At 40.0% G+C, this 27732-nt stretch overlaps 1 protein-coding gene across 2 annotated transcripts; it reads left to right on the forward strand.

Moving 5' to 3' along the window:
• The first annotated feature begins 8001 nt into the window (after positions 1-8001).
• On the forward strand, positions 8002-27246 carry LOC117511991 (zinc finger protein 1 homolog). 2 transcript variants are annotated; one of them, XM_034171916.1, is made up of 4 exons: positions 8002-8279; positions 13142-13263; positions 13345-13540; positions 26001-27246. In XM_034171916.1, the coding sequence occupies exons 2-4, from the start codon at positions 13144-13146 to the stop codon at positions 27185-27187; spliced, it is 1503 nt and encodes a 500-aa protein (XP_034027807.1). In that variant the 5' UTR covers positions 8002-8279; positions 13142-13143; the 3' UTR covers positions 27188-27246. The 2 variants fall into 2 exon arrangements, with proteins under 2 accessions (XP_034027807.1, XP_034027808.1); XM_034171917.1 differs by lacking the exon at positions 8002-8279 and having other exon boundaries at positions 13081-13263.
• The last annotated feature ends 486 nt before the right edge of the window (positions 27247-27732 follow it).

The following is a 27732-nucleotide window of genomic DNA, read 5'->3' on the forward strand; positions in this document are numbered from 1 at the left end:
AAAAATTCAAAAAGAAAAAATAATATGGCACCTTCAACTGCACCACAGACTAAAACAGTTAAATGTGGTCTATTAAACATTAGGTCTCTCTCTTCTAAGTCCCTGTTGGTAAATGATATAATAATTGATCAACATATTGATTTATTCTGCCTTACAGAAACCTGGTTACAGCAGGATGAATATGTTAGTTTAAATGAGTCAACACCCCCGAGTCACACTAACTGTCAGAATGCTCGTAGCACGGGCCGAGGCGGAGGATTAGCAGCAATCTTCCATTCCAGCTTATTAATTAATCAAAAACCCAGACAGAGCTTTAATTCATTTGAAAGCTTGACTCTTAGTCTTGTCCATCCAAATTGGAAGTCCCAAAAACCAGTTTTATTTGTTATTATCTATCATCCACCTGGTCGTTACTGTGAGTTTCTCTGTGAATTTTCAGACCTTTTGTCTGACTTAGTGCTTAGCTCAGATAAGATAATTATAGTGGGCGATTTTAACATCCACACAGATGCTGAGAATGACAGCCTCAACACTGCATTTAATCTATTATTAGACTCTATTGGCTTTGCTCAAAATGTAAATGAGTCCACCCTGACTTATGGTATGGAAATAGAAGACTTAACAGTATTCCCTGAAAACTCCCTTCTGTCTGATCATTTCTTAATAACATTTACATTTACTCTGATGGACTACCCAGCAGTGGGGAATAAGTTTCATTACACTAGAAGTCTTTCAGAAAGCGCTGTAACTAGGTTTAAGGATATGATTCCTTCTTTATGTTCTCTAATGCCATATACCAACACAGTGCAGAGTAGCTACCTAAACTCTGTAAGTGAGATAGAGTATCTCGTCAATAGTTTTACATCCTCATTGAAGACAACTTTGGATGCTGTAGCTCCTCTGAAAAAGAGAGCTTTAAATCAGAAGTGCCTGACTCCGTGGTATAACTCACAAACTCGTAGCTTAAAGCAGATAACCCGTAAGTTGGAGAGGAAATGGCGTCTCACTAATTTAGAAGATCTTCACTTAGCCTGGAAAAAGAGTCTGTTGCTCTATAAAAAAGCCCTCCGAAAAAGCTAGGACATCTTTCTACTCATCACTAATTGAAGAAAATAAGAACAACCCCAGGTTTCTTTTCAGCACTGTAGCCAGGCTGACAAAGAGTCAGAGCTCTATTGAGCTGAGTATTCCATTAACTTTAACTAGTAATGACTTCATGACTTTCTTTGCTAACAAAATTTTAACTATTAGAGAAAAAATTACTCATAACCATCCCAAAGATGTATCGTTATCTTTGGCTGCTTTCAGTGATGCCGGTATTTGGTTAGACTCTTTCTCTCCGATTGTTCTGTCTGAGTTATTTTCATTAGTTACTTCATCCAAACCATCAACATGTCTATTAGACCCCATTCCTACCAGGCTGCTCAAGGAAGCCCTACCATTATTTAATGCTTCGATCTTAAATATGATCAATCTATCTTTGTTAGTTGGCTATGTACCACAGGCTTTTAAGGTGGCAGTAATTAAACCATTACTTAAAAAGCCATCACTTGACCCAGCTATCTTAGCTAATTATAGGCCAATCTCCAACCTTCCTTTTCTCTCAAAAATTCTTGAAAGGGTAGTTGTAAAACAGCTAACTGATCATCTGCAGAGGAATGGTCTATTTGAAGAGTTTCAGTCAGGTTTTAGAATTCATCATAGTACAGAAACAGCATTAGTGAAGGTTACAAATGATCTTCTTATGGCCTCGGACAGTGGACTCATCTCTGTGCTTGTTCTGTTAGACCTCAGTGCTGCTTTTGATACTGTTGACCATAAAATTTTATTACAGAGATTAGAGCATGCCATAGGTATTAAAGGCACTGCGCTGCGGTGGTTTGAATCATATTTGTCTAATAGATTACAATTTGTTCATGTAAATGGGGAATCTTCTTCAAAGACTAAAGTTAATTATGGAGTTCCACAAGGTTCTGTGCTAGGACCAATTTTATTCACTTTATACATGCTTCCCTTAGGCAGTATTATTAGACGGTATTGCTTAAATTTTCATTGTTACGCAGATGATACCCAGCTTTATCTATCCATGAAGCCAGAGGACACACACCAATTAGCTAAACTGCAGGATTGTCTTACAGACATAAAGACATGGATGACCTCTAATTTCCTGCTTTTAAACTCAGATAAAACTGAAGTTATTGTACTTGGCCCCACAAATCTTAGAAACATGGTGTCTAACCAGATCCTTACTCTGGATGGCATTACCCTGACCTCTAGTAATACTGTGAGAAATCTTGGAGTCATTTTTGATCAGGATATGTCATTCAAAGCGCATATTAAACAAATATGTAGGACTGCTTTTTTGCATTTACGCAATATCTCTAAAATTAGAAAGGTCTTGTCTCAGATTGATGCTGAAAAACTAATTCATGCATTTATTTCCTCTAGGCTAGACTATTGTAATTCATTATTATCAGGTTGTCCTAAAAGTTCCCTAAAAAGCCTTGAGTTAATTCAAAATGCTGCAGCTAGAGTACTAACGGGGACTAGAAGGAGAGAGCATATCTCACCCATATTGGCCTCTCTTCATTGGCTTCCTGTTAATTCTAGAATAGAATTTAAAATTCTCCTTCTTACTTATAAGGTTTTGAATAATCAGGTCCCATCTTATCTTAGGGACCTCGTAGTACCATATCACCCCAATAGAGCGCTTCGCTCTCAGACTGCAGGCTTACTTGTAGTTCCTAGGGTTTGTAAGAGTAGAATGGGAGGCAGAGCCTTCAGCTTTCAGGCTCCTCTCCTGTGGAACCAGCTCCCAATTCAGATCAGGGAGACAGACACCCTCTCTACTTTTAAGATTAGGCTTAAAACTTTCCTTTTTGCTAAAGCTTATAGTTAGGGCTGGATCAGGTGACCCTGAACCATCCCTTAGTTATGCTGCTATAGACGTAGATTGCTGGGGGGTTCCCATGATGCACTGTTTCTTTCTCTTTTTGCTCTGTATGCACCACTCTGCATTTAATCATTAGTGATCGATCTCTGCTCCCCTCCACAGCATGTCTTTTTCCTGGTTCTCTCCCTCAGCCCCAACCAGTCCCAGCAGAAGACTGCCCCTCCCTGAGCCTGGTTCTGCTGGAGGTTTCTTCCTGTTAAAAGGGAGTTTTTCCTTCCCACTGTAGCCAAGTGCTTGCTCACAGGGGGTCGTTTTGACCGTTGGGGTTTTTTCTGTAATTATTGTATGGCCTTGCCTTACAATATAAAGCGCCTTGGGGCAACTGTTTGTTGTGATTTGGTGCTATATAAAAAAAAAGATTGATTGATTGAATTGATTATTTTACTGATATTTTATTCAGAGATATTTTAAAACATTAGAAAAAACGTTTGTTTACTATTCATTTTTATCATTGAAGATCATAAGTCTGGGTGTGGGACAAGCACAAAACGGCAATATTTGCATATAATGATGCGGAAAAAAGGTGAAAAAGTCATCATAGACTACTAGGACAAATTTCTTCAAACACTTTCATTGTAAAGATAACTATAAAAGTGTGAAATTTCCCCTTTTTTCTTTTTTTCATAAAATATGATCAAGGGACATAAAAGTACCCGTAGTCTAAGAATCACCCACTGACGACAAACTGCCAGTAAGCTGTGAGACTGTGATGGTTTAAATAAGGAGCAAACAAATTAGGGTGATGTGAATCAGGTGCGTGGAAGTCTCTGGAAGGGGGCGTGACCGGGGGAGCCAAAGGTTGTGCAGAGTACAAGATAGTGAAGGAAGGAAAGCACAGAGTGGAGTGAAGTAACAGACAAAGACACGTGAACTGGAGCAAGAGTGGGAGTGAATGAAAACACAAAGCAGACATAAACAAGGTGGGAAACAGACATGGGGCAGGTGCTGTGATGTGAACATAATAAGCTGGGTGTGACGAATAAACTAATACCAAATGTGGAACTTCAAAAACAAGAGCTGAAATCAAACATGAGCATGAGAACAAAAGCAACTAGAACTGATCAGGGAATCAATACAAAAGCAAAATTAAACAGGAACAGACTAATAAACAGAAATCAAAACCTGATATAAAAGTACAACAGAAAACAACAGCCAGCATATACAGAAGAAAGCTAAATGATATACAACGAAAACACAAACTGGCTGAACAGAACTAGAACAGAACTGGACAATGGCTAAAGTATGAAAAGTAACAAAGTGATAAGAAAAACATAACAGAATAACTCATGATGAAAAAAATAACTAATACATCAAAGCTGGGGCCGGAGGTGAGCCAACAGGGGATGCAAAATAAGGACTAACCCCAAGCAGGGCATGACAGTTACAAGGAAAACTGTGTTTTCAATACATTGTCAATATATGTTCCAAATAATAAAAAGCAAAACAAAAAACATGATCTGTGTTATGTACATGCTACTGCATTTTCCACCATAAGGATCAGAAATAAACATAACTACTTCAGAGGGAGAAAGAGCCACTGAATACTTAACTGTTATTTGCATAATAGTGACTCTCTGACTCACTTCTTGAATCCAGGTTTTTGCTTTTTGTAAAACTGTCTCTGTGCAGTCACTTACACAGGTTGTGTTTGGAACATGCTCTTTAAAAGCCTTTGGCAATGTTGCTTTGAATGTTTCACGAGGCAACCACACAGTGAGATCCTTCATGTGTTCATACATAATGTCAACCCACAGTCCCACTGTCCTGCTGACCTGAGCTTGTGTTAGTTTAAATCGGTGTGTCAAATCATCCATGACAAAGGTTTGTCTTCGTTTCATCAAAGTTATAAGAATTTGATCCACAACCATCATTGCTGATGAAGTGTTTGAAATTCTGCGAGTGGAATCCCTGCATACAGACGGGAGTCTGCATCACTCCCTAAGGGCCCTGTCCCACTGGGGAGAGGATTAATTGCACATGAATTGAGTACATAAATTACGGGCATTTGTTGTCATCCACAACAAAAATGGCTAAAAATGACAAATGTCCCAGTATGAATTATGGATATATTAATAATATATAGCAAATATATGATGAACAATCATGGTTGTATAACGCACGTAGTGAAGAAACGGATCCGACGCATTGCAATTATTACGGCAGTATTACAGGTGTATTATGAATGCATCGTGCACGTGTTTGCGTGTGCACGGCATCTACATTGTGGTCATAAAAGAAGCGCACTCGGGCTGTCGGCATCACTATTCACACCAACAATACAGGCTCTGGAGCATTTGCTGGACTTGGACAAGTTGACTGGAGTAAACAAACAGTGAACAGAGCGAGTGGTGATGTAAGCGGATCACATCAGAGTGCAGCTCGTCTGACCGATTATAATAAGAAGTTAAATCTGTTATAAACACAGGAATAAATACTGTAACAGCTGCAGACAAGAAGGAAAAAACATGCAACTGTTTTATCAAGCTTTGACAATGTAAACAAGTCAAATAATTACCTTTTAGACAGCTCAAAATGCTTTCTGCAGCTTGTTAGCCGTTCGCACGGACGGACGCGCGTGCAAACGGCCCAGCTACAGCTTCCTCTGTGATTCAGAAGGTGATTAGAGCCATTTTCAACAGCCAGTTTGCAGAATAAAATGATTAATCCGCCATGAAATAATTATTTTATATACGCAGCGTCCAGCGCAGAGCGCGTGGCAGCCGGTAGAACAAAGAACGGCGTCCAGCTGTGAACACAGTGCATCTGATTTACAGCCGCCGCAAATCAGATGCAAAGCAGATGTAATAAAAACGCTTTATTCGTGGCCAATCTGTATGCAGTCGCTACTACTTATTTTAGTTCGTGATGTATGGTCATGCAAAATATCCATTTTACACACTCTCCCAGTCCGCTGCCAAGCCGCAAATCCCTGTCAGTTGTGGATATCAGCAGATGACAGTGAATATACAGCACATAGATTGAGTGGGTATATGTATGTATTGTGTATGTAAGGCGGATGTCATCCGCAGCCAAAATTTTGTGCAGCTCAAAAATCCTGATAACGGAAAAACGTGCCTCTGCAGATAATTGCGGATGTGTGCGGGTGTCGGCTGACTCATACAAGCATGTTTCACGCATATTGCGGATGTTAAGCGAATATGAGCCAATTTTGTGCGCAATCCATATGCAAATCCTCCTAAATGCCAGTGGGACAGGGCCCTTAGATGCAGTGAGCTACAGGGTGTGGCGGTGCTGATGGTGGTGGATGTATTTCACATGTGAAGGTGGGCCCTTTTGAACAGGTGTGATCCTCCATCGATGGACGTCACATGATGACATCTTCACCCAAATCTTTCTCATCTTGTTCATCTGAGGTCAGCAACCCAGTACATCATTATCAAGAAGTGATGCAGTGGGGTTTTCATGACAACACTTTAATTACACCATTAACCTTCCATCAACCCCACTACTTCCCATTGGTAACAGCATCACCTCTGTGCTACAGAAACCAAGAGAAAACCTGGTAATAATAACAACAGCTACAATATTAAATTCAGATTAAGATTAAAATACTGCATTGTTGAACATTTTGTTATGTCTTTACTGAAATTATGGCATTTTTAGGTTCATACTGACCAGCATTCCAAACACACCTTACATTTTAACTGTTCAGAAAAGGGTAATACATGTTGTTGCTAATTTTTATTACTACAGTGATTTGTCCTCCAGACACATCATACCTGTTACTCTGGTGACACTGCTGTCAATCATCTTTATCTTTTCCGCTGGTCTGTCATATCCCAGTCATAAACTAAGTTCCTCTATGGGCTTTTTGTCAGCAAATTGAAAGCACACGTATAACATTTTAGGTAGTCTTTTTAAGTTGAGTTTTTTTCAGCGACATCCTTCTGGTTTCTCATCCTTTGGTCGGCAGTGGAAACTCTTTTAGTCTGGCTTCCAGCTGCATGTTAAAAAATCACTATTTTAGCTGCAGATTTAACTTTGTCTGGTCGTTAGTACAAAAGCGACCAGCGCAACATGTTGCCGAGTTGTGCAAGGACATTTTTTAAATGTTGCGGGAGCTGATCATCGTTTAGAAAAGAAAACAGTAAACTTTAAAATAAACCCGTTCCAGGAAATGAAACCTGCCCGAAAACAATGGCTCATTTCTACTTCCGGTGTCTAACAGGAAATCGCACTCATAATAAATTATAACAAAATATGCAGCGTCTGGGGAGCAATGTGAGCTGGATCCAGTGAGTTGGGGATGGTGGAAGGATCGTCTCCGGCTCAGGTGATCCGCCATCCCCAACGAACTGGATCCTCCGCTTATATTGCTCCCCAGACGAAGGGTGTGTTGCTTTTTATATTTCACCTGGTACTGTATTATTATGAAAATGATAGGTTACACAAGATTGGGGATCCATTTTCTGTGGATCTGTTGTCTGTCCGCCAAGAAAGATGGCCGAAGGAAAGTAAGTCGGCACAACGTGGATCCGTTACAATGGATCCGGGGGTACTGGATTGACTCGTAAACCCATGGATCCACATGCACTTGAGGTATAATCTACAGCAGCACCCTCGGGAATAAGGTGCATAGTGAGTTTGGCTCACTGTCTGACAAACACGAGGTTATTCAGTAGAACTTGGAGTGCAACTGGATGTAGGTTTCTTTGTTCCTTGTATTTCCTTTCCTTTCTTGTTTTTTTTTTTTTTTTTCTTCTGTCCTCTTTCTCTCTGTTTTCTTTTCTTGGACTACTGAGATACAACACCATAGGTGGTGGCAATGCACCTTTATTCTGGTTGCCACCCATCTTTAAACCTAAAAGAAGAAGAAGACACCACCACCACCACCACCACCACCGCCGCCGCCACTCTCACCGACTCCTGTCTGCAGTCCAGTCCAGTAGGTGGCGGCAATGCACCTGGTGGTTTGCCAGCCGCCATTATGAATCAAGGAAGAAGAAGGGGCGGTGGAAGATGAAGAAGAAGAAGAAGAAGACGACGACGATGACGATGATGATGATGATGGTGGCGATACAGTTTCCTGTTATAGGGTTGAGCGGCGAAGCTAAAGCAAGCTAGCCGGAAACAAATGTTTCTTAAAGAGCTCCAGACCTACACAAAATGACAATAAAAAGACAGAAGGAGAAAGTACGAGGATACAGCAAAAAGTTCCACAGCTGAGAAGAACGTTTCCGTGATCAGCTGATGAAGAGATAATTGAATTATCAAGGAGAAATTATTAATGGTTTTAAAGAAGAGAAGAAATGAGTCACAGTGCTGAATGCTGTTTTCAAGCCTAAAGTGCGCTGAAGCAGAGCAGGTTTGTTCACAAAACGTGTTTCACACTCTTGTTTTTTTAAAGTTTTTTTTTTTTTTATGATGTATGTACCTTAAAAACAGGAATTATTTTTAATGTCTTATATGATTTATGATGTACAGTTATATCACCCTGCCAAAACAACAGTTCAAAGACATCATTAAAAGCCCATAATTACCATGACATTCATGGGGTGCTGGTCATAAGGTCCACAAGTCAAAAAGTCACAGCCAAAAGGTCCACAAACCAAAACATCCACATATATTTGCCGAAACGTCCACAGTTTACTGGTAATATAATATAATATTATCTGTATGTATTTGTTAAATTATTTATTATCTTATCACATAAGGCATGCAGAAATTATAAAATTTTGAGAAAATAGTGACCTATGGAAATACATGAATTAAGACAGACAACCATTATTTTCAGTCAAAATTCCTTTATTTGTGCTTTATTTGTGAAAGGGATGTAGTTACAGTAGTTTTAGCACCTCTCGTGGATGTTTTGGCTTATATCTGTGGACATTTTGGTGTATTTGTAGGCATTTTGGCATTTGGACGTTTTGGCTGTGGACGTTTTGGCTGTGGACTTTTTGGCTTGTGGACATTATGACTAGAAAGCCATTCATGCCCGTGGTGAGTGCAGGTAAACGTCCAACCACAACTGTGTAATACCAGCATATACTCCCTGTAGGACTCAATGTCAGTTCTTAAAAGTTGATACAATGCAGTGCGTACGATGTCCGATGCTCAGTACATATTTAATTTCAAGTTCATTTATTCCAGACATGTCAGAAACCACATGAACAAAACATTATAGCAATGTTAAATGAAGTTTTCTCTCTCTCTCCAGCCTGTCAACATCTCTGGCTGATACGTGCGTGTGCGCGTACACGCTAAGACACTGCAGCTGCAGCAATGCTGTCCACAGACTTGCTGCAGAAATGATCACAAGCTGGCGCTTCATTTTGATTTAGCATCAAGGTCGCTGTTCGCTTCATTTTTCTTTTGTTATTTTCTGTTTTGTTTTGGCCTTTTATGCGCTCTCGATGATTTTTGACTGTGGGACTTTTTTTTTTTTTCTTCGTCTAGCTAACGCCGTGTGACCGGGTCCTTACTTGACATCACAACCTACATTTGAAAAGATTACTAACTCCAAGAGTCTCATTTTCATGTTCACGTGGCTTCTCTAACCCTAACTGATCTGATTTTAAAGTTAGAGCCCCAAACAGACCCAGTTATGCTGTAGTTTAGGTTGTTGTTCATTCGGCTGCTCCCGGTTTTGTTCGGGGTCGCCACAGCGGATACAACCATATCCACATTGATATTTTGCACAAGTTTCACGCCGGATGCCCTCCCTGATGCAACTCCAGTTTTACCTGGAGAAACACACACAGCCGCTGGCGTTCCAAAGAGGTCTCCCATCCAAGTACTAACCAGATCCTGCTCTGCTTAGCTTCTGAGATCTGACGGGATCAGGCTGACACAGAGCAGACCAGCTGCTTATGCTCTAGTTCAGGTATTACTTCAAAAAAAAGATATTACTTCACATCCCACTTTAGTTATGCAGAAAAGTTAAATTAAGTAAACATTTTTATATGGCTCATCAGTATCACTTTGTACAGAGCTGTAGTAGTAAAACCTAGGTACAAAGTAATACTGATCAACATTTTAGTTAAAATATTATTGTTGTTAGTATTAGTAGCAGTATAATATACAAAAAAATGTCTTCAAAAGCAATGTGGGGTGTTGGGAGAGGGTGGGATGTCATGTTTCCCCCTGGGTAAGGCCCTGGCTTGCACAATCTGAACAAGGAAGAATTTAGAACTTAGGTATTGTGCATTTATGTGGAAAGCGCTACCTGATTAACAGGTAACAGGTGTCTTTATCTCATGCCATCCTCAGAAAGAGACTGTGCATTTGGCAAAAAAAAAAAATATATATATATATATATACGAGGGCTGTCAATAAAGTAACGGTCCTTTTTATTTTTTTCAAAAACTATATGGATTTCATTCATATGTTTTTACGTCAGACATGCTTGAACCCTCGTGCGCATGCGTGAGTTTTTCCACGCCTGTCGGTGACGTCATTCACCTGTGAGCACTCCTTGTGGGAGGAGTCGTCCAGCCCCTCGTCGGAATTCCTTTGTCTGAGAAGTTGGTGAGAGACTGGCGCGTTGTTTGATCAAAATTTTTTCTAAACCTGTGAGACACATCGAAGTGGACACGGTTCGAAAAATTAAGCTGGTTTTCAGTGAAAATTTTAACAGCTGATGAGAGATTTTGAGGTGATACTGTCACTTTAAGGACTTTTCACGGTGCGAGACGTCGCTCAGCGCTCTCAGCCGCCGTCGTCAGCCTGTTTCAAGCTGAAAACCTCCACATTTCAGGCTCTATCGATCCAGGACGTCGTGAGAGAACAGAGAAGTTTCAGAAGAAGTCGGTTTCAGCATTTTATCCGGATATTCCACTGTTAAAGGAGATTTTTTTAATGAAAGACGTGCGGACGGATCCGCGCGTCGGGACGCAGCCGACGCGGTGCGGCGGCACAGGAAAAACACCTCCGTGTTGATAACCATTTGTAAAATCCAGGCGGCTTTTGATGGCTTTCAGTGGAGTGAGTATATGAGAAATTGTTTAACAGGCAGGACATGTTCCAACTTGTCCTTAAGGCTTTCAACAGAGGTGTTTTTCCTGTGGCGGAGCGTCGCGGCGGCTGCGTCCCAACGCGCGGACCCGTCCGCACGTCTTTCATTAAAAAAATCTCCTTTAACAGTGGAATATCCGGATAAAATGCTGAAACCGACTTCTTCTGAAACTTCTCTGTTCTCTCACGACGTCGTGGATCAATAGAGCCTGAAATGTGGAGGTTTTCAGCTTGAACAGGCTGATGACGCCGCCTGAGAGCGCTGAGCGACGTCTCGCACCGTGAAAAGTCCTTAAAGACACAGTATCACCTCAAAATCTCTCATCAGACGTTAAAATTTTCACTGAAAACCAGCTTAATTTTTCGAACCATGTCCACTTCAATGTGTCTCACAGGTTTAGAAAAAATTTTGATCAAACAAAGCTCCAGTCTCTCAGCAACTTCTCAGACAAAGGAATTCTGACGAGGGGCTGGACGACTCCTCCCACAAGGAGTGCTCACAGGCGAATGACGTCACCGACAGGCATGGAAAAACTCACGCATGCGCATGAGGGTTCAAGCATGTCTGACGTAAAAACATATGAATGAAATCCATATAGTTTTTGAAAAAAATAAAAAGGACCGTTACTTTATTGACAGCCCTCGTATATATATTCCACACAAAATTCAGTCTCTGAGGAAACTAACTCCCTAACAAATGGCAAGGAGACTTGAATTTGCTCTGTGGTTTTCTGGAAAACTGGAGACTGATGATTGCTTCTTAGGAAACTTCAGACATTGATCATGTGGCATAAAAGATAAGGGGTTAAAATATCAACTAATAACTGTGCATTGGGGAGAAAAAAATGACACGCTTTGGCGACATGGTCATGCAGAAAATGTCTGATAATATTGATTGGTTTTTCTGTGCTGTCAAAACACTTTTGGGTACATTTTTTTTGAGACACCCTATATACAAACATATATACCAACCGTGTGCTTTTATGTTTTTAGCTGCAGCTGGGTCCATGCTAACACAGCCAGCGGATGCACACAGATTTTGAAAGACAACAAATTCTAAATATGTTTCTAAAACTCACAGTGGGTGTCTTGCTTGTTTGTTGCATCGTCACCACACTGCTGAATGCTGCTTAAAACAGCAGACTAACGGCTCATCACATCCAGCACTGATTTATGGGGATGGGAACACTAGTACGCGTACAGAATGTCTTATACCGGTACTTTGAGAACTCTGTGACCCAGTATAGACCCCTAGCCTGATTCAAATCCCAGACCTGATTCGAATTCCTCAGTCCAATAACATGCTGTTGACACACACACACACACACACACACACACACACACACACACACACACACACACACACACACACACACACACACACACACGCACACACACACACACACCAGCTTTACTATTTTATCTTTATTGTTATTTACAAAACAGCAAGAGTTGTAAAGTTGACCCCCTTTCTTTTTTACACAGTGTTTTGGGCATGAAATGTTAAATCTTAATTAAATTTTAATTGTTGTTTGCCCTCTAATTTTTTCCATCTGACTCCATCTTTTCAAAGAGGAAGCAAATGTGGTAAAAAAAAAATAGCCTGGTAAATTAAATGGTTGACCACAAGGGGATGCTATTACACAAGATATACTGTATGAACACTGAATTATAACTGCTGTGAGAGAACACTATGCATATTGCCTATTACTTTGATTGGGCTGTATATAGCACTGTCGCCAAATTTTCCACCCTGCTACACACAGTAAAAGATTCTTTCAAATCTTGAGTTGCAAAAGGTTGTATCTATTATGGTTCCTGAATAGCAAGTATTACAAATGGGTAATTTTGCTATCATCCTCCCCTCATATCCATTTATCTATGCATGTATGTATGTGTCTTGCATCTAACATTTATTGGGCTATATGTAATACCCTGGCAAAGTTCTGTGAACTGATTAACTGATTTCATGATTCTGTAACTATGTAATCTCAGAAAGGGGGTCAGAGTCTTAGAGTCTTTGTGTGTGTGTGTGTGTGTGTGTGTGTGTGTGTGTGTGTGTGTGTGTGTGTGTGTGTGTGTGTGTGTGTGTGTGTGTGTGTGTGTGTGTGTGTGTGTGTGTGTGTGTGTGTGTGTGTGTGTGTGTGTTATTTGGTCAGGGCCCAAAGAATGATTGTTGATCATACTTTTATCCATTTAAATTCTTCCTTGCAGAAATGTACCAGCTGTTACTGACCAAAGAAGATGTTCTTCCTGAGCAGATTGAAGGGAATCAGTTTCTGGACCAAAATGACTCAGATCTTCCAAACATTAAAGAGGAACAGGATGACCTCTGGGTAAGTCAGGAGGGAAAGAAGCTTCATGGGCTAGGCAAGGCTGAAATCACTAAGCTCCCTTTCACTGTTGTGTCTGGAAAGAGTGAAGATGAAGAAAAACCACAGTCATCACAGTTTCACCAGAGCCAAACAGGTGAGAGCACAGAAGTGGAGCTTCTTGCCAGCAACTCGACTGAACACACAACAATGACAGTAGAAACTGATGGAGAGAACTGTGGAGAATCACAAGCAGCCAGGAACCCGAGGCCATGGAGTCATTTTCAACCACAAACTGATGGTAAGAGTTCTGACGTTTCTGACACGTAGACTGATGAACATACAGTGAATTTGAAACTTTGACAAAGTGGAAACTGTGTTTGAAAGGTTGAAAACCTATTAAATACTTTTTCAAGGTTGAGCAGGCATAGACAGTAAGCAGTTTTAGCAACTTGGTGGAGTTAGAGACTCACTTGTCCTACTGCTATCCTGACTTGGTTCCTGTTGGTGGGTTTGACAATGGTGCCTTAAGAAACTACATTGTTCTTCATTGAGTATCTTTTTGTTAATATGAAATGTTCATGGCAAACCCCATCTTCCAGTAGATGCAACCAAACGCACACTCCTTCAGCAGTTCTGTATGTCTATATCAGGCATGTGATTCAGTAACAGAAAAATCCAAGGACAAGTAAACCCTCAGGATGGAGGTCCCTGGGAGCTGAAGGGATCTCAATTCTCTGAAGTACATTTTAGAGCAATAAATTGAAGAAATTTCATGAGCCTTTCATGAGAAGATTTGTGAACATTTTGTGAAATACAGCAGCCTGAATATTTATTAGCAAAGTTGCAGTTATACATGTTGTGACAATCCAGTAAATAATATAAATCTAATCCCCTACGGTAGGCCTATTATGTGCACAGTGGTAAAAGTATCCAAGTTGTACATAAGATTCTTCAATATTCATTTGCACTAATAGAGAAACACAGACTTTTAAAAATGATTATACAAAGCTTGAGCTATTAAAAGGATTGTATTATATTGGAGGTTACAGCTTGTAATGCTTCTATTACCACTTTGGACTTTACCTTCCACATCTGCTCCAGTTGTTCCTTCAGCTCTTGGTTCTTCTGAATTTTTCCTGTGCACCTTGTTTCTGCTGTTGTTGGCTGGGATTGCCACATCGAATACATTTGTGGTCTTCTTTTTCTTGTCAACCACCACTATGTCTGGTTGGTTGGCCTGCAGCTGCTTGTCTGTCTGGAATCGGACTCCCGTAGGCCAGTAGCCCTGTTGTTCTCAACCACCTTGGGTGGGGACTTCTAATTCGTATGTGGCACAGATGTTTCTGTGCACAGTTCCTGACACATTGTTGTGCTTCTCAGTGTACACTGTCCCAGCTTGCATCCTGCTATGTGTTGGACTGTCTCTGAGGCACATTTGCACAGCCTGCAACTTTGGTCCTGTTGGCTGTGGTAGACTCCTGCCTCTTTGGATATGGTGCTTAGGGCTGGGTAGAAACTCTCAGGGTGTGTGTGTGTGTGTGTGTGTGTGTGTGTGTGTGTGTGTGTGTGTGTGTGTGTGTGTGTGTGTGTGTGTGTGTGTGTGTGTGTGTGTGTGTGTGTGTGTGTGTGTGTGTGTGTTACAGTAAGACTGTGAAACCAGGGGTTTCATGAAATCCTTAAAATTTTTGGTAAATTCATGAATTCACTGTTTAACTCAGGAATTCACAATCGCGGGTTACCGATCATGGTTTCTCTCACGGCAGGGTTCTCACCAGCATTATAACAGCGTAACAGACCATTACGCTGTTATAATAAAAAAAAATCAAACTGCATTTGAGCCGTTATGTGGTTTTTGAAGGTGTGTTACGGGAAAATAATAATTTCTCTATGTTAATTGTGGACCCGCTGGTTCTGATTTAGAAGCAGCGGGTCCAAGATTTATTCATCAACCTGTATCAACAACATTTAAAGCTATCAGTCGTGAGTCACCTTTTCTGCTGATTAAAGTTGCTAAACAGGACTCTTTTTTTTTTGCAGTTGCGGGCAGGAGCGAGAATTGTCCCTCGCTTCACACAGACAGTTTATATTCGTTCGTCATTAACGTGCATTTTTTTGTGGGGCAGCCAAAATCCAGTCTCTGCCGTGGTCTGGAGCATTAATATTTCCTGCTTCTCTGGTTCGTAAACTAAAGTTACTGTCCCTCATAAAAATAATAATAATAATGATCATATCCCCCGCTCTGTGTGTGTTGTGGGATTTGCTGCAGCTCTCTGCTGAGTAAAGGTGGAAAGACAGATCATTCTGGAATTAATAACTTCAAAGCAAATTGCCGTTTTAAATCAAATGACACTTCTTTACATAAGTTGTAATACAGACAAACTACAAATGACCAAAACTGGTTTTCCCCAAAATGAGACATCATCCGTTCTGTCAGGGAGAGCTTATCCCGGTGTCACAGTCTCAACGCTCCCCCAGTCTGAGCACAGCCATGCAGCAGTACTGCAGGAGCGAGTATTGTAGGGGAGACCGGGGCCAAAGAAAATTTTTACATTTATATCCCTATGAAACACTATTGCCTGCATTTTGAGGGCCACATTTTGTTAAGTAAAGCCATAGGGTTTTTTTGTTTGTTTGTTTTTATCTTCGTTACAGCCTTACTTTAAAGGCATAAGAAATGAGGCATCAGGCCAGAACATGGAAGAGTGTAGAAATGTATGTCACTGCACAGGAGCATCAGAACTGCTAATTTAGATAAAGCAGTTTACTATAGAAAATCCTTACAAATGTTTTTTTTTATTTATTTATTTGTTTTTACTTCAAGATTAATTTGTGATTACGCTACATTTTAAAGTAAAAAGCCCTTTATAAGCCCATAAAGCAAAGTGGGGTTGAAGCCTAACCACCAGCTTCTTACAGTGATTTTTCCATCCCATTAAAATCTTGCTGAGAACCCTGCACGGGGGTTCCTTTGGGCTATTCAGTCCTTGTTGTGGCTGCAGGGCTCCATTTGGCCATGAGGCAGTATTTGGGCTTTAAGCCCCTTTCACATTGGCGTATTTGTAGAGCTGCAGATTGTGGCGTTGTGTTTCATTTAAATACGCCCGAAATGCACGCATACTCAGCCTTCTATATTCATTTCATACTTGCAGCTGCGTGTGTTTGCTTTTTAATGTGTGCACACAGTTGCGTGTACCTTGCCGCTATTTAAAACCAGTTCACTCCTGCCGGCTGTGCAGGACACATCACTCACTGCACTTGGAAAACAGCGGACTGTACCAGGAGGTTTTTACAGTTATGTAGCCAAAGCTGCTATTTTCTGCTTCTGTGGAAGTGCGCTCTGTTCTCTACTGCACCGTGTGGTGCAGAGTCACAGCTCTTTTCAGGTTTGATCACACCTGATCGAGTATTATGAGGATATGCAAAAAGGAGTGTTATGAGATTATTTGAAGATAATAAAATAAATGTATTTGGAATGCATTAAATAGGAACAGATAAAGTCACACAAGCCATGCAGACTTATTGATGTGACTATAAATAATATGAATGATGTAGATCATGGCTATAATTGGGGGAGGTGGTGGACTAGTGGTTAAGGTGTTGGGCTTGAGTCCAGAAGATCATGGGTTCAAATCCCTGCCTGACTGGAAAATCACTAAGGGCCCTTGGGCAAGGCCTTTAACCCCCTTTTGCGCCTGGTGTGTAGTGAGCGCCTTGTATGGCAGCACCCTGACATCGGGGTGAATGTGAGGCATAATTTTGATGGAAAAGCGCTATATAAATGCAGTCCATTTACCATTTATATAATAAATACTTTGTAAATATTTGTCCAGAATTGGAAGAAACAATAGTACAGCCACATACAACCAGAGACGAGTTGGAGCAAGATCTTTCATTCATTTTCTGCACCCATTTACTCCAGTAAAGGCTGGGGTGGGCTGGAGCCTATCCCAGCAGTCATTAGGCAGGGTACATCCCGGTGTCAGGGATTCCAAGACTGAGCACTCCTTTACACTAGTCTGGCCTTCACTGCGCATGCGTCATGTCGGAGCTTTAGTGCGATTAACAGATTATCGCCTCATTTCTGCTTAAAACTGACTTTAGAATGTTTTTAGAGGTTTTTCTTTGTCATCTGATGGTTAATAATCACATTATTCCCTTTGATTGGTTTGGGTGTAGACAGTTAGACTCGGAGAGTCAGTCTCGGCTGCGCTGGTGTCTCGCTCTGATCAGTCTCCTGTCTTTTGTTATGAATTATTGCTGAATTTATGTGGAAATGATTATTTTACAAAAGCTTCAGAGATCTGTCGCTGAGATAGATGATGACTGGAGTGCAGTTTTAAGCAGAAACAAGGTGATAATCGGTGAGTCACTGCTGACGCTCTGAAATGATGCATATGCAGTGGAGGCAGGGGGAGTGATCAGAAAGGGGAATGCTGAGCCCCTCACACTGGACAAGACACCAGTCATGGTCAGTGTTTCTCAGTGCAGTAAATGAAAAAGGAATGATAGGTGTGCATGCAAAAACGAAACAGTTTACTGACTGGAATGGCTTTTGGCATAGTGATGAAGAGAGTCATTGAAGAAACAACTAAACCATTAACTTTTATATTTTTAATATGTTTTGTCAAATGGTGCATTTCCCAACAAAATGGAAACTGCCAAAGTAATTCCATTATACACAACTGGTACAGACACTATTTTACAAATTACAGGCCTGTACTTTCTGAATTCTGTGCCTCTGTAATTCTCCAGCATATGAGAAAAAACTGTTCACTGCTGGACTCAACAGTTTCATTGATGAACATCACAACAGAAATTTTTTTTTTTAAAAAAGGTGGTTTGATTAAAAATATTAAAAAAATATTTGGGAAATGTGGCATAGATGCAGAGGTGGAAATCAAAATAGAAAGTGTTATTTAAAAAGTGTATGAAAATAAATTTCAGGGTGTAATATTGGATCAAAAAAAATCCAGGGCTGAAATATAAATCAGTGTATATTGTATACTGTTTGCTTATTTTACCATGGCTAAACTACTGTGTGTAGGTGTAGGGTAACACCTACAAAAGCAACTTTCAACCATTTTTCATAGTACAAAAGAAGCAGGTAGGATTGTGCATGATATGGGGTACAGAGAGCACATGCCTCACTCGTGATGTCGTGTTATGATGACTCGTTTTTAAGTGACAACAGTTCATTTTGATGCAGTCGCAGTAAAAGCAGCAGTCCTGATGTTTAGTGTACCTGCGGCCATTAGTCATAAACGTAGCCTCTTAAAAAGTGAAAAAAAATGTGTGTATATGTATATGTGTGTGTGTGTGTGTGTATATATATATATATATATATATATATATATATATATATATATATATATATATATATATATATATATACACATACACAGAGAATACAACCCCTGGCAAAAATTATGGAATCACCGGCCTCGGAGGATGTTCATTCAGTTGTTTAATTTTGTAGAAAAAAAAGCAGATCACAGACATGACACAAAACTAAAGTAATTTCAAATGGCAACTTTCTGGCTTTAAGAAACACTATAAGAAATCAAGAAAAAAAGATTGTGGCAGTCAGTAACGGTTACTTTTTTAGACCAAGCAGAGGAAAAAAATATGGAATCACTCAATTCTGAGGAAAAAATTATGGAATCACCCTGTAAATTTTCATCCCTGCATCAAATCAGATCTGCTTGTTGACACTGACCCTATGCCATGACATTGACCCTATGTGTCTTTTTGCAAGGAATGTTTTCGCAGTTTTTGCTCTATGGCAAGATGCATTATCATCTTGAAAAATGATTTCATCATCCCCAAACATCCTTTCAATTGTCCAAAATATCAACGTAAACTTGTGCATTTAGTGATGATGTAATGACAGCCATCTCCCCAGTGTCTTTACCTTACATGCAGCCCCATATCATCAGTGACTGTGGAAATTTACATGTTCTCTTCAGGCAGTCATCTTTATAAATCTCATTGGAACGGCACCAAACAAAAGTTCCAGCATCGTCACCTTGCCCAATGCAGATTCGAGATTCATCACTGAATATGACTTTCATCCAGTCATCCACAGTCCACGATTGCTTTTCCTTAGCCCATTGTAACCTTGTTTTTTCTGTTTAGTTGTTAATGATGGCTTTCGTTTAGCTTTTCTGTATGTAAATCCCATTGCCTTTAGGCGGTTTCTTACAGTTCGGTCACAGACGTTGACTCCAGTTTCCTCCCATTCGTTCCTCATTTGTTGTGCATTTTCGATTTTTGAGACATATTGCTTTAAGTTTTCTGTCTTGACGCTTTGATGTCTTCCTTGGTCTACCAGTATGTTTGTCTTTAACAACCTTCCCATGTTGTTTGTATTTGGTCCAGAGTTTAGACACAGCTGACTGTGAACAACCAACATCTTTTGCAACATTGCGTGATGATTTACCCTCTTTTAAGAGTTTGATAATCCTCTCCTTTGTTTCAACTGACATCTCTCATGTTGGAGCCATGATTCATGTCAGTCCACTTGGTGCAACAGCTCTCCAAGGTGTGATCACTCCTTTTTAGATGCAGACTAAGGAGCAGATCTGATTTGATGCAGGTGTTAGTTTGGGGGATGAAAATTTACAGGGTGATTCCATAATTTTTTCCTCAGAATTGAGTGATTCCATATTTTTTTCCTCTGCTTGGTCTAAAAAAGAAACCGTTACTGACTGCCACAATCTTTTTTTCTTGATTTCTTATAGTGTTTCTTAAAGCCAGAAAGTTGCCATTTGAAATTACTTTAGTTTTGTGTCATGTCTGTGATCTGCTTTTTTTTCTACAAAATTAAACAACTGAATGAACATCCTCCGAGGCTGGTGATTCCATAATTTTTGCCAGGGGTTGTACAATGATTTGGAAATTCTCTTCAACCTATATTCAGTTGAATACACCACAAAGACAAGATATTTAATGTTCAAACTGATAAACTTTGCTTTTGTGCAAATATTGACGTCACCTTTCCTTCTAACAACACTCAGTAAGCATTTGGGAACTGAGGACACTAATTGTTGAAGCTTAGTAGGTGGATATCTTTCCCATTCTTGCATGATGTATGACTTCAGTTGTTCAACAGTATTTTGCGCTTCATAATGCGCCACACATTTTCAATGGACGACAGGTCTGGACTGCAGACAGGCTGAGCCTTTTGGGGATGCTCCTTTTATACCCAATCATGACACTCACCTGTTTCCAATTAACCTGTTCACTTGTGGAATGTTCCAAACAGGTCTTCTTTGAGCATTCATCAACTTATGCAGTCTTTTGTTGCCCCATCACAGCTTTTTTGAAATGTGTTGCAGGCATCCATTTCAAAATGAGTAAATATTTGTGCAAAAACAATAAGGTTTATCAGTTTGAACATTAAATATCTTGTCTTTGTGGTGTATTTAATTGAATATAGGTTGAAGATTTGCAAATCATTGTATTCTGTTTTTATTTACATTTTACACAATGTCCCAACTTCATTGGAATTGGGGTTTTGTGTGTGCGTGTATATATATATATATATATATATATATATATATATATATATATATATATATATATATATATATATATACGAGGTCTATTAGAAAAGTATCCGACCTTATTATTTTTTTAAAAATCAGGAAAAACACCTCCGTTGGAAGCCTTAAGGACAAGTTGGAACATGCCCTGCTGTTAAACAATTTCTCAGATACTCACTCAACTGAATGCCACCAAAAGCCACCTGGATTTTACAAATGGTTATCAACACGGAGGTGTTTTCCTGTGGCGGGCACGCCGCACCGGCCGTGAGCCAACGAGCCAATCCGTCCGCACGTCTTTCATTAAAAAAATCTCCTTTAACAGTGGAATGTCCGGATAAACTGCTGATTCCGACCTCTTCTGAAAGTTCTCTGTTCTCTCACGACGTCCTGGGTCAACAGAGGCTTAAATTTGGAGGTTTTCAGCTTGAAACAGGATGACGACGTCGCCTCGGAGCGCTGCGCGACATCCCGCTCCGTGGGAAGTCCTTACAGCGATAGAAACAATCCAAAATCTCTCATCAGCCATTAAAATTTTCACCGAAAACCAGCTTAATTTGTCGAATGGTGTCCATTCGGATGTGCCTCACAGTTTATGAAAAAAATTTGATGAAGCACAGCGCCAGTCTCTCAGCAACTTCTCAGACAATGAAAATCCGACGAGGGGGCTGGACCACTCCTTCCACAAGGCGTGCTCACAGGCGAATGATGTCACTGACAGGCGTGGAAAAACTCACGCATGCGCACGAAGGTTCAAGCTTGGCTGACGTAAAAACATATGAATCAAATCCATATAGTTTTTAAAAAAAAAATAAAACGGTCGGTTTCTTTTCTAATAGACCTCGTATATATATATATATATATATATGTGTGTGTGTGTATATGGGTGATTCTTAGACTACGGGCACTTATTATGTCCTTTGATCATATTGTATGAAAAACAGAAAAAAGGGGAAATTTCACACTTTTATAGTTATCTTTACAATGAAAGTGTGTTAAGAAATTTGTTCTAGTAGTCTATGATGACTTTTTCACCTTTTTTCAGCATCTTTATATGCAAATATTGCCGTTTTTGTGCTTGTCCCATACCCAGACTTTTGATTTTCAATGATAAAAATGAATGGTAAAGAAACGTTTTTTCTAATGTTTTAAAATATCTCTGAATAAAATATCAGTAAAATAATCAAAACATAATTGGGGTATTCAATGTCATACAACTGTTGTGATTTTTTTAAACAAAATGTAGTTGTCCCACACTATTGCCGTAATTTCCACCACAACACTGTAATGTCCCTTTAAACAGTTTGTATGAAAGATTGTTTGGGTAGTTTCTATGGAGATAAACAGTGACATCAGAGCACATGTATATAGCGCCAAATCACAACAAACAGTTGCCCCAAGGCGCTTTATATTGTAAGGCAATGGTGTGGTGGAAATTACATTTACAAGGCCAATAGTGCCCGTAGTTAAGGAATCACCCATGTATGTATATATATGTAAATATATGTATGTGTATGTATGTATATGTGTGTGTGTATATATATGTATATGTATATATGTATATGTATGTGTATATGTATATGTATGTATATGTATATATGTATGTATATATGTGTGTATATGTATATATGTATGTATATATGTGTGTATATGTATATATGTATCTATGTATGTGTGTGCCATCATGTTGCCTGTGGAAAAACTGTCACTGAGACATTCCATGTTCATGTATAAAGCGGCAATAAAACAGCTGCTGCGCTGTATTAATCTGCATGTCAGCTGTTATTATTATTATTATTATTATTTTTAAAGGGATTCTTCAACATTTTTACTCTTTAAAAAGTTTCTCATAGCGATCGACAGTTTTATGACCTTTGGGAGAGTCTATAAGCTTAAAGGGGAACAAAAAACCCCATGGATTATTTATAGCATGAATAAACACACAAAAAACGTTCTTTTGATAGTTCAAGAAACACTAAAGACTATAAAACATCTACAGAAAACCTTGTTTTAGTTGTGGTCTGAGAGGATTTGGCATCGACTGGTTGCCGCCATTTATGCAGGTTACGCGGGTGACGTCACTGTTTGGGGGAAGATGAGCCTTGTTCTGAGATTCCCTGCCAGAGGCACCAACAAAGAGGTTATACGAGGTCTGTTAGAAAAGTATCCGACCTTTTTATTTTTTTCAAAAACCTGATGGATTTGAATCACGTGTGCTTGCATGAGCCAACCTTGAACCTTCGTGCGCATGCGTGATTTTTTTCCATTCCTGTCGGTTGCGTCATTTGCTTGTAAGCAGCCTTTGTGTGAGGTTGGGTGGGGTCTCTCGTCGTTTTTTCTTTGCAAGGAAATGGCGGAACGACTGGAGCAGCGCGACTGCATCAAATTTTGCAGTCGCGCTGCTCCAGTCGTTGGAAAAAATAGAAAGGTCGGATACTTTTCTAACAGACCTCGTATGTGAGTACTAGAGTCCGCACTCCCAATGCTGCCCACTAAATGTCCTTTCATGGACAGCGACATGACACCTCCTAACCGGGCAAAATATTGACGAAGTGGCTGGATGTTAATGCATTTTTAATGGGGATTCGCGACTGAACACACTCAGAAAAAATACTCGCAAAATGCGTGTTAAAATGCCATTCTGGCCTGGATATCGAGACAGTAAAATTAATTAACATTAAGTCATATTAGGAAAGTATTAAACTTACTTTGCCAGTCACACATTCCGAAATATTAGTATTGAAAGTTACAGGGATCTGCATTGTTAAGCTGTGCTGCTGGACTGAACTGAGCTGCTGCTGCTGCTGTTTTCAGCATAGCGCAGCTCCTAAAACCATTATGAAACATTTATGTAAATATATTATATTTTTACACAATTATCCTTTATTGACCGAGTTTCATTCATGAAGTCAGTGGTGTGTGTGCACATCTCTGTGTCTGAGTGGTGTGTGTAAAGCCCCGGTCACAACCCACCGTGCGTTTTTTTTTCGCCGTACGTTTTCTGCGATGCCACGGCCACTACGTTTTTGTGAAAACGTACGGAGGCAGTAGCAAAAGGAGGGAGGGAGTACGTTCAGCGCACGTCTCTAGGAGTGTAATGATAAAGAGAGTTGACAATAATGCAGTGTGTGTGTGTGTGTGGGGTCGCTTTTCTTTTTTATGAGCGGGACCGGAGCGGCAGGTGTTTTTCGGCATCGGCGATGCATGAGCATGTCCAGCCTGCAGCAGTCAGTTGTACCAGTGTTTACTTGCCTCGAAAAGTTACAGCTAGTTAACAGACTGAAGCTGTGGAGTGTGTGTTGCTGACGCATGGAAATAAAGTCCAAGTTCAAGTGAGAAGCTGCGTTGTGCATGCAAGTCTGTCGACCTCCATAGTATGTGGTGAGTGCCATAATCCGTACTGCCTACGTACGGATTTGGTTAATTCAGTAGTAATTGAATGAAAATGTGCTGCTTTGAATCCGTACTGAGGCAGTACTCACAACGTGCGTCATCTGTACTGCTGGTGAATCCGCAGCCTGACCGCAGCGAAAGTTCTGCATGCACTAAAACCTCTACGGCATGTCTGCGTGCTCCTAAATTCGTACTGAGGCAGTACTTACAAAGTACGGATCTCCAAATTAAGTGTCATCCGTGTCCCTGGACAACACGGGCATGGGCAAGAAACATACACCTGTTTATCAACCAAATGTCATGGACAAAGTGACAAGAATAACCAAAACCACTTACTTATGGAAAGAAATATTATCTCCCTTGTTCCTCTTTTTGTAGCTTTGCCAATATGTGCAACTTTCCAGCATATCCCACCTGTTTCTTGACGAGAGTAACAGAACTTCAGTGAGTGAGCTCAGTAAACTGTACTCGTCCCCAGCAGAGGAGACGTCAACCCGGAAGTGCCCTCCACTGACTTCAGCCAATGGCGATTTACATGTCAATTTAGCGGCACATTTGATTCAAATAATATTATCTACACTGCGCTCAAACATTCTGCAAGTGTATGAATAACACTTAATTTTTTACCAAGGAATGTCCAAACAAATTCTCAAAAAGCGTTTGTTCCCCTTTAATCTGTACACATAAAGGGCTATGTCTGTCTGTCTGTCTGTCCGGGATAAACTCCCAAACTATAATATGTAGCCCTAAAAACTATATATATTCTGAATCCTCATGACACGGGGAACAAACTGGTACCATTTTTTAAAAGTTGAACTGAAAATTACCCCCAAAATAGTCATTTATGTAAGACCATACAGTGTTGTACCATGTGCGTAAACTCCCAAACTATAATATGTAGCCCTCTGAATCATGACATGGGAAACAAACTGGCACCATTTTTTAAAAGTTGAACTGAAAATTACCATTAGTAAATTAAAATTAGTAAAAGTAAAGTAAAAAGTAAATTAAAATGAGTAAATCATGCTTTAGGATTTAACGGTACCACTCCACAGCAGACTTAGAAAAAAGAGTGACTCGTCCAAATGTGAACTTTTTTATGCACATAATCTCCAGTGCTTATTTAAGGCAAGCATTTATTTTTTTAGACAAAGTTTTGACCCGGTCATTAAACGAGGCAGGTCCCGATTCCGGATTCCTCATTGATCATTCGGCACCTCCTGAATGAAGCTAATCCATTGCAAACATATAACGGATTTTGTCAGTTTTATACGTATAATGGATTGTCTCCATTTTATACATATCACTGATTTTGTTAACGGACAAAATTTGCTGGTCCACCTGAATCCATTATATCCGATGTGGTCCCACAGGTACCGGCTGTTTTTTTTTTTTTTTTTAATTCCACATAAGCAGCGCGATGTTGTGTACCTCACACTGTTCCTGCTAGAAATACACTGTCACGTGAACAAGCTCTCGCACCGGGATTGTGCACGCCTACCCATCGGCGCAATGTTTTGTGGTGCGCAAATTCTGTTTCACTAAACGTCATCCAAACTTCACACTATGTGTGAAGGGGCCTTTATTAAGGTCAAAATTGTACCAGAGTTTGATTTAATTAGACGAATCATCAAAGTTGTAAAAATGTTATGTCTGGCTGCAGTTCAAAAATGTGTGAAATGTATAACACTCTTGATATACATTGCCATATTGTCAGTTCCATTCGTGCAGTAACTTACTGTAGTCTGGTCACACTCACCACTCTGCTACTTTATTTTAATGAATGTTGTTCTAACATTTAATTTCATTGTTTCCTTGCAGACATGCAGCAGGTCATGATAAAAGAAGAATTTTTCCCCGAACAGCAGGAGGACATTAAAAAGGAGCAAGAGAAACTTTGGATAAGTCAGCAGGCACAGCAGCTACATGAGCTGGAGGACGCTGACATCATGAAGTACCCTTTCACTGTTGACCCTGTGAAGAGTGAAGATGATGAAAAACCACAGTCCTCACAGGTTCATCAAAGCCAAAGTGATGAGAGCACAGAGGCTGTACATGGAGCCAGCAGCTCAACTGTGCAGAGAACGCTGACAGCACAAGATGAAGAGGAATATGGAGGACCACAACCAGCCTGCAGCTCACGTGCATATAATCATTTACAACCAGATACCATGGGTAGGAGTTCAGACAGTTCTGAAACCGAGACTGATGACAGTTGTGAATGGAAAGAAACCAGAGATCTTTATTCAGGTTTGAACTGTCAGACAAAGAGCAATGTCTCAAAACAACACAAAGGAATGCAAGCAAGTGAAAAAGCATATAGTTGCCCTGAGTGTGGTAAAAGATTTGGTTATAAACGAAGTCTGATCACACACTTGAGAATTCATAGCGAAGAGAAATCTTTTGGCTGTTCTGATTGTGGTAAAAGATTTGGGCAGAAGAGCAATCTTATTTCACACATGAAAATTCATACAGGAGAGAAAACCTTTGGCTGTTCTGAGTGTGGGAAAAAATTTAGACAGAGGGGTGAGCTGATGACACACATGAGAGTTCATACAGGAGAAAAACCTTTTCACTGTTCTGATTGTGGTAAAACATTTGGACAGAAGGGTAATCTTCTTTTACACATGAGAATTCATACAGGGGAGAAAACATTTGGCTGTTCTGAGTGTGGAAAAAGATTTGGACGAAAGGACAATCTCATCACACACATGAGAATTCATACAGGAGAGAAACCTTTTGGTTGTTCTAATTGTGGTAAAAGATTTGGACAGAAGGGTAATCTTTTTTCGCACATGAGAATTCATACAGGAGAAAAATCATTTGTCTGCTCTGAGTGTGGAAAAAGATTTAGACAAAAGGTTGATCTGATGACACACATGAGAATTCATACAGGTGAGAAACCATTTGGATGTTCTGATTGTTGTAAAAGATTTGGACATAAGAACAATCTGATCAAACACATGAAAATTCATGCAGGACATAAAGAAGGAAAAGTTGAAAAATGATAAACTAGCCAGACATTGCCCAGGATAAGAAGGTCCCCATAGCATGTTTATTGTGTAGGTAACACAATATGTAATGTTTTTTGAGTATTTAAGACTTTTTAAAAATTTAAATTAAACTGTTTGAAATTTATCCTTTCCTGGTGTGCAGTTACTGAAGAGATAAATATTCAGATTTTGAACTGCGCGCCACTAAAAACCAGGAACTTCCTGGCAAATCCCGACATTGGAGAAGGAGGAAGTGATATCAGCGCTGGATCCATTATCTTAATAGTCCCATTAATTTATGGATTCGTACAGGCTAGTGACATTCCCGTTTCCACTGAATGGTTCGGGTCGGAGCTGCACGGTATTTTCGGTGTCAGAACAGTTCATTCTCGCTGGCAGAATCCTTGTGATTGGCAGGTGGAAACACTTATATTGACGAGCACGGACGCGCAGTGTCATGTGGATTCTCCACTTCACATGGAGGCAAAACTGAGTATTTTCACATTATTTTCATTGTGTGCAGACTGAGACGTTAGGAGCAGATGAGGAACTGCGAGTCT

This window comes from Thalassophryne amazonica, chromosome 6 (genome assembly GCF_902500255.1).
Source record: "Thalassophryne amazonica chromosome 6, fThaAma1.1, whole genome shotgun sequence".
NCBI lineage: Eukaryota > Metazoa > Chordata > Actinopteri > Batrachoidiformes > Batrachoididae > Thalassophryne > Thalassophryne amazonica.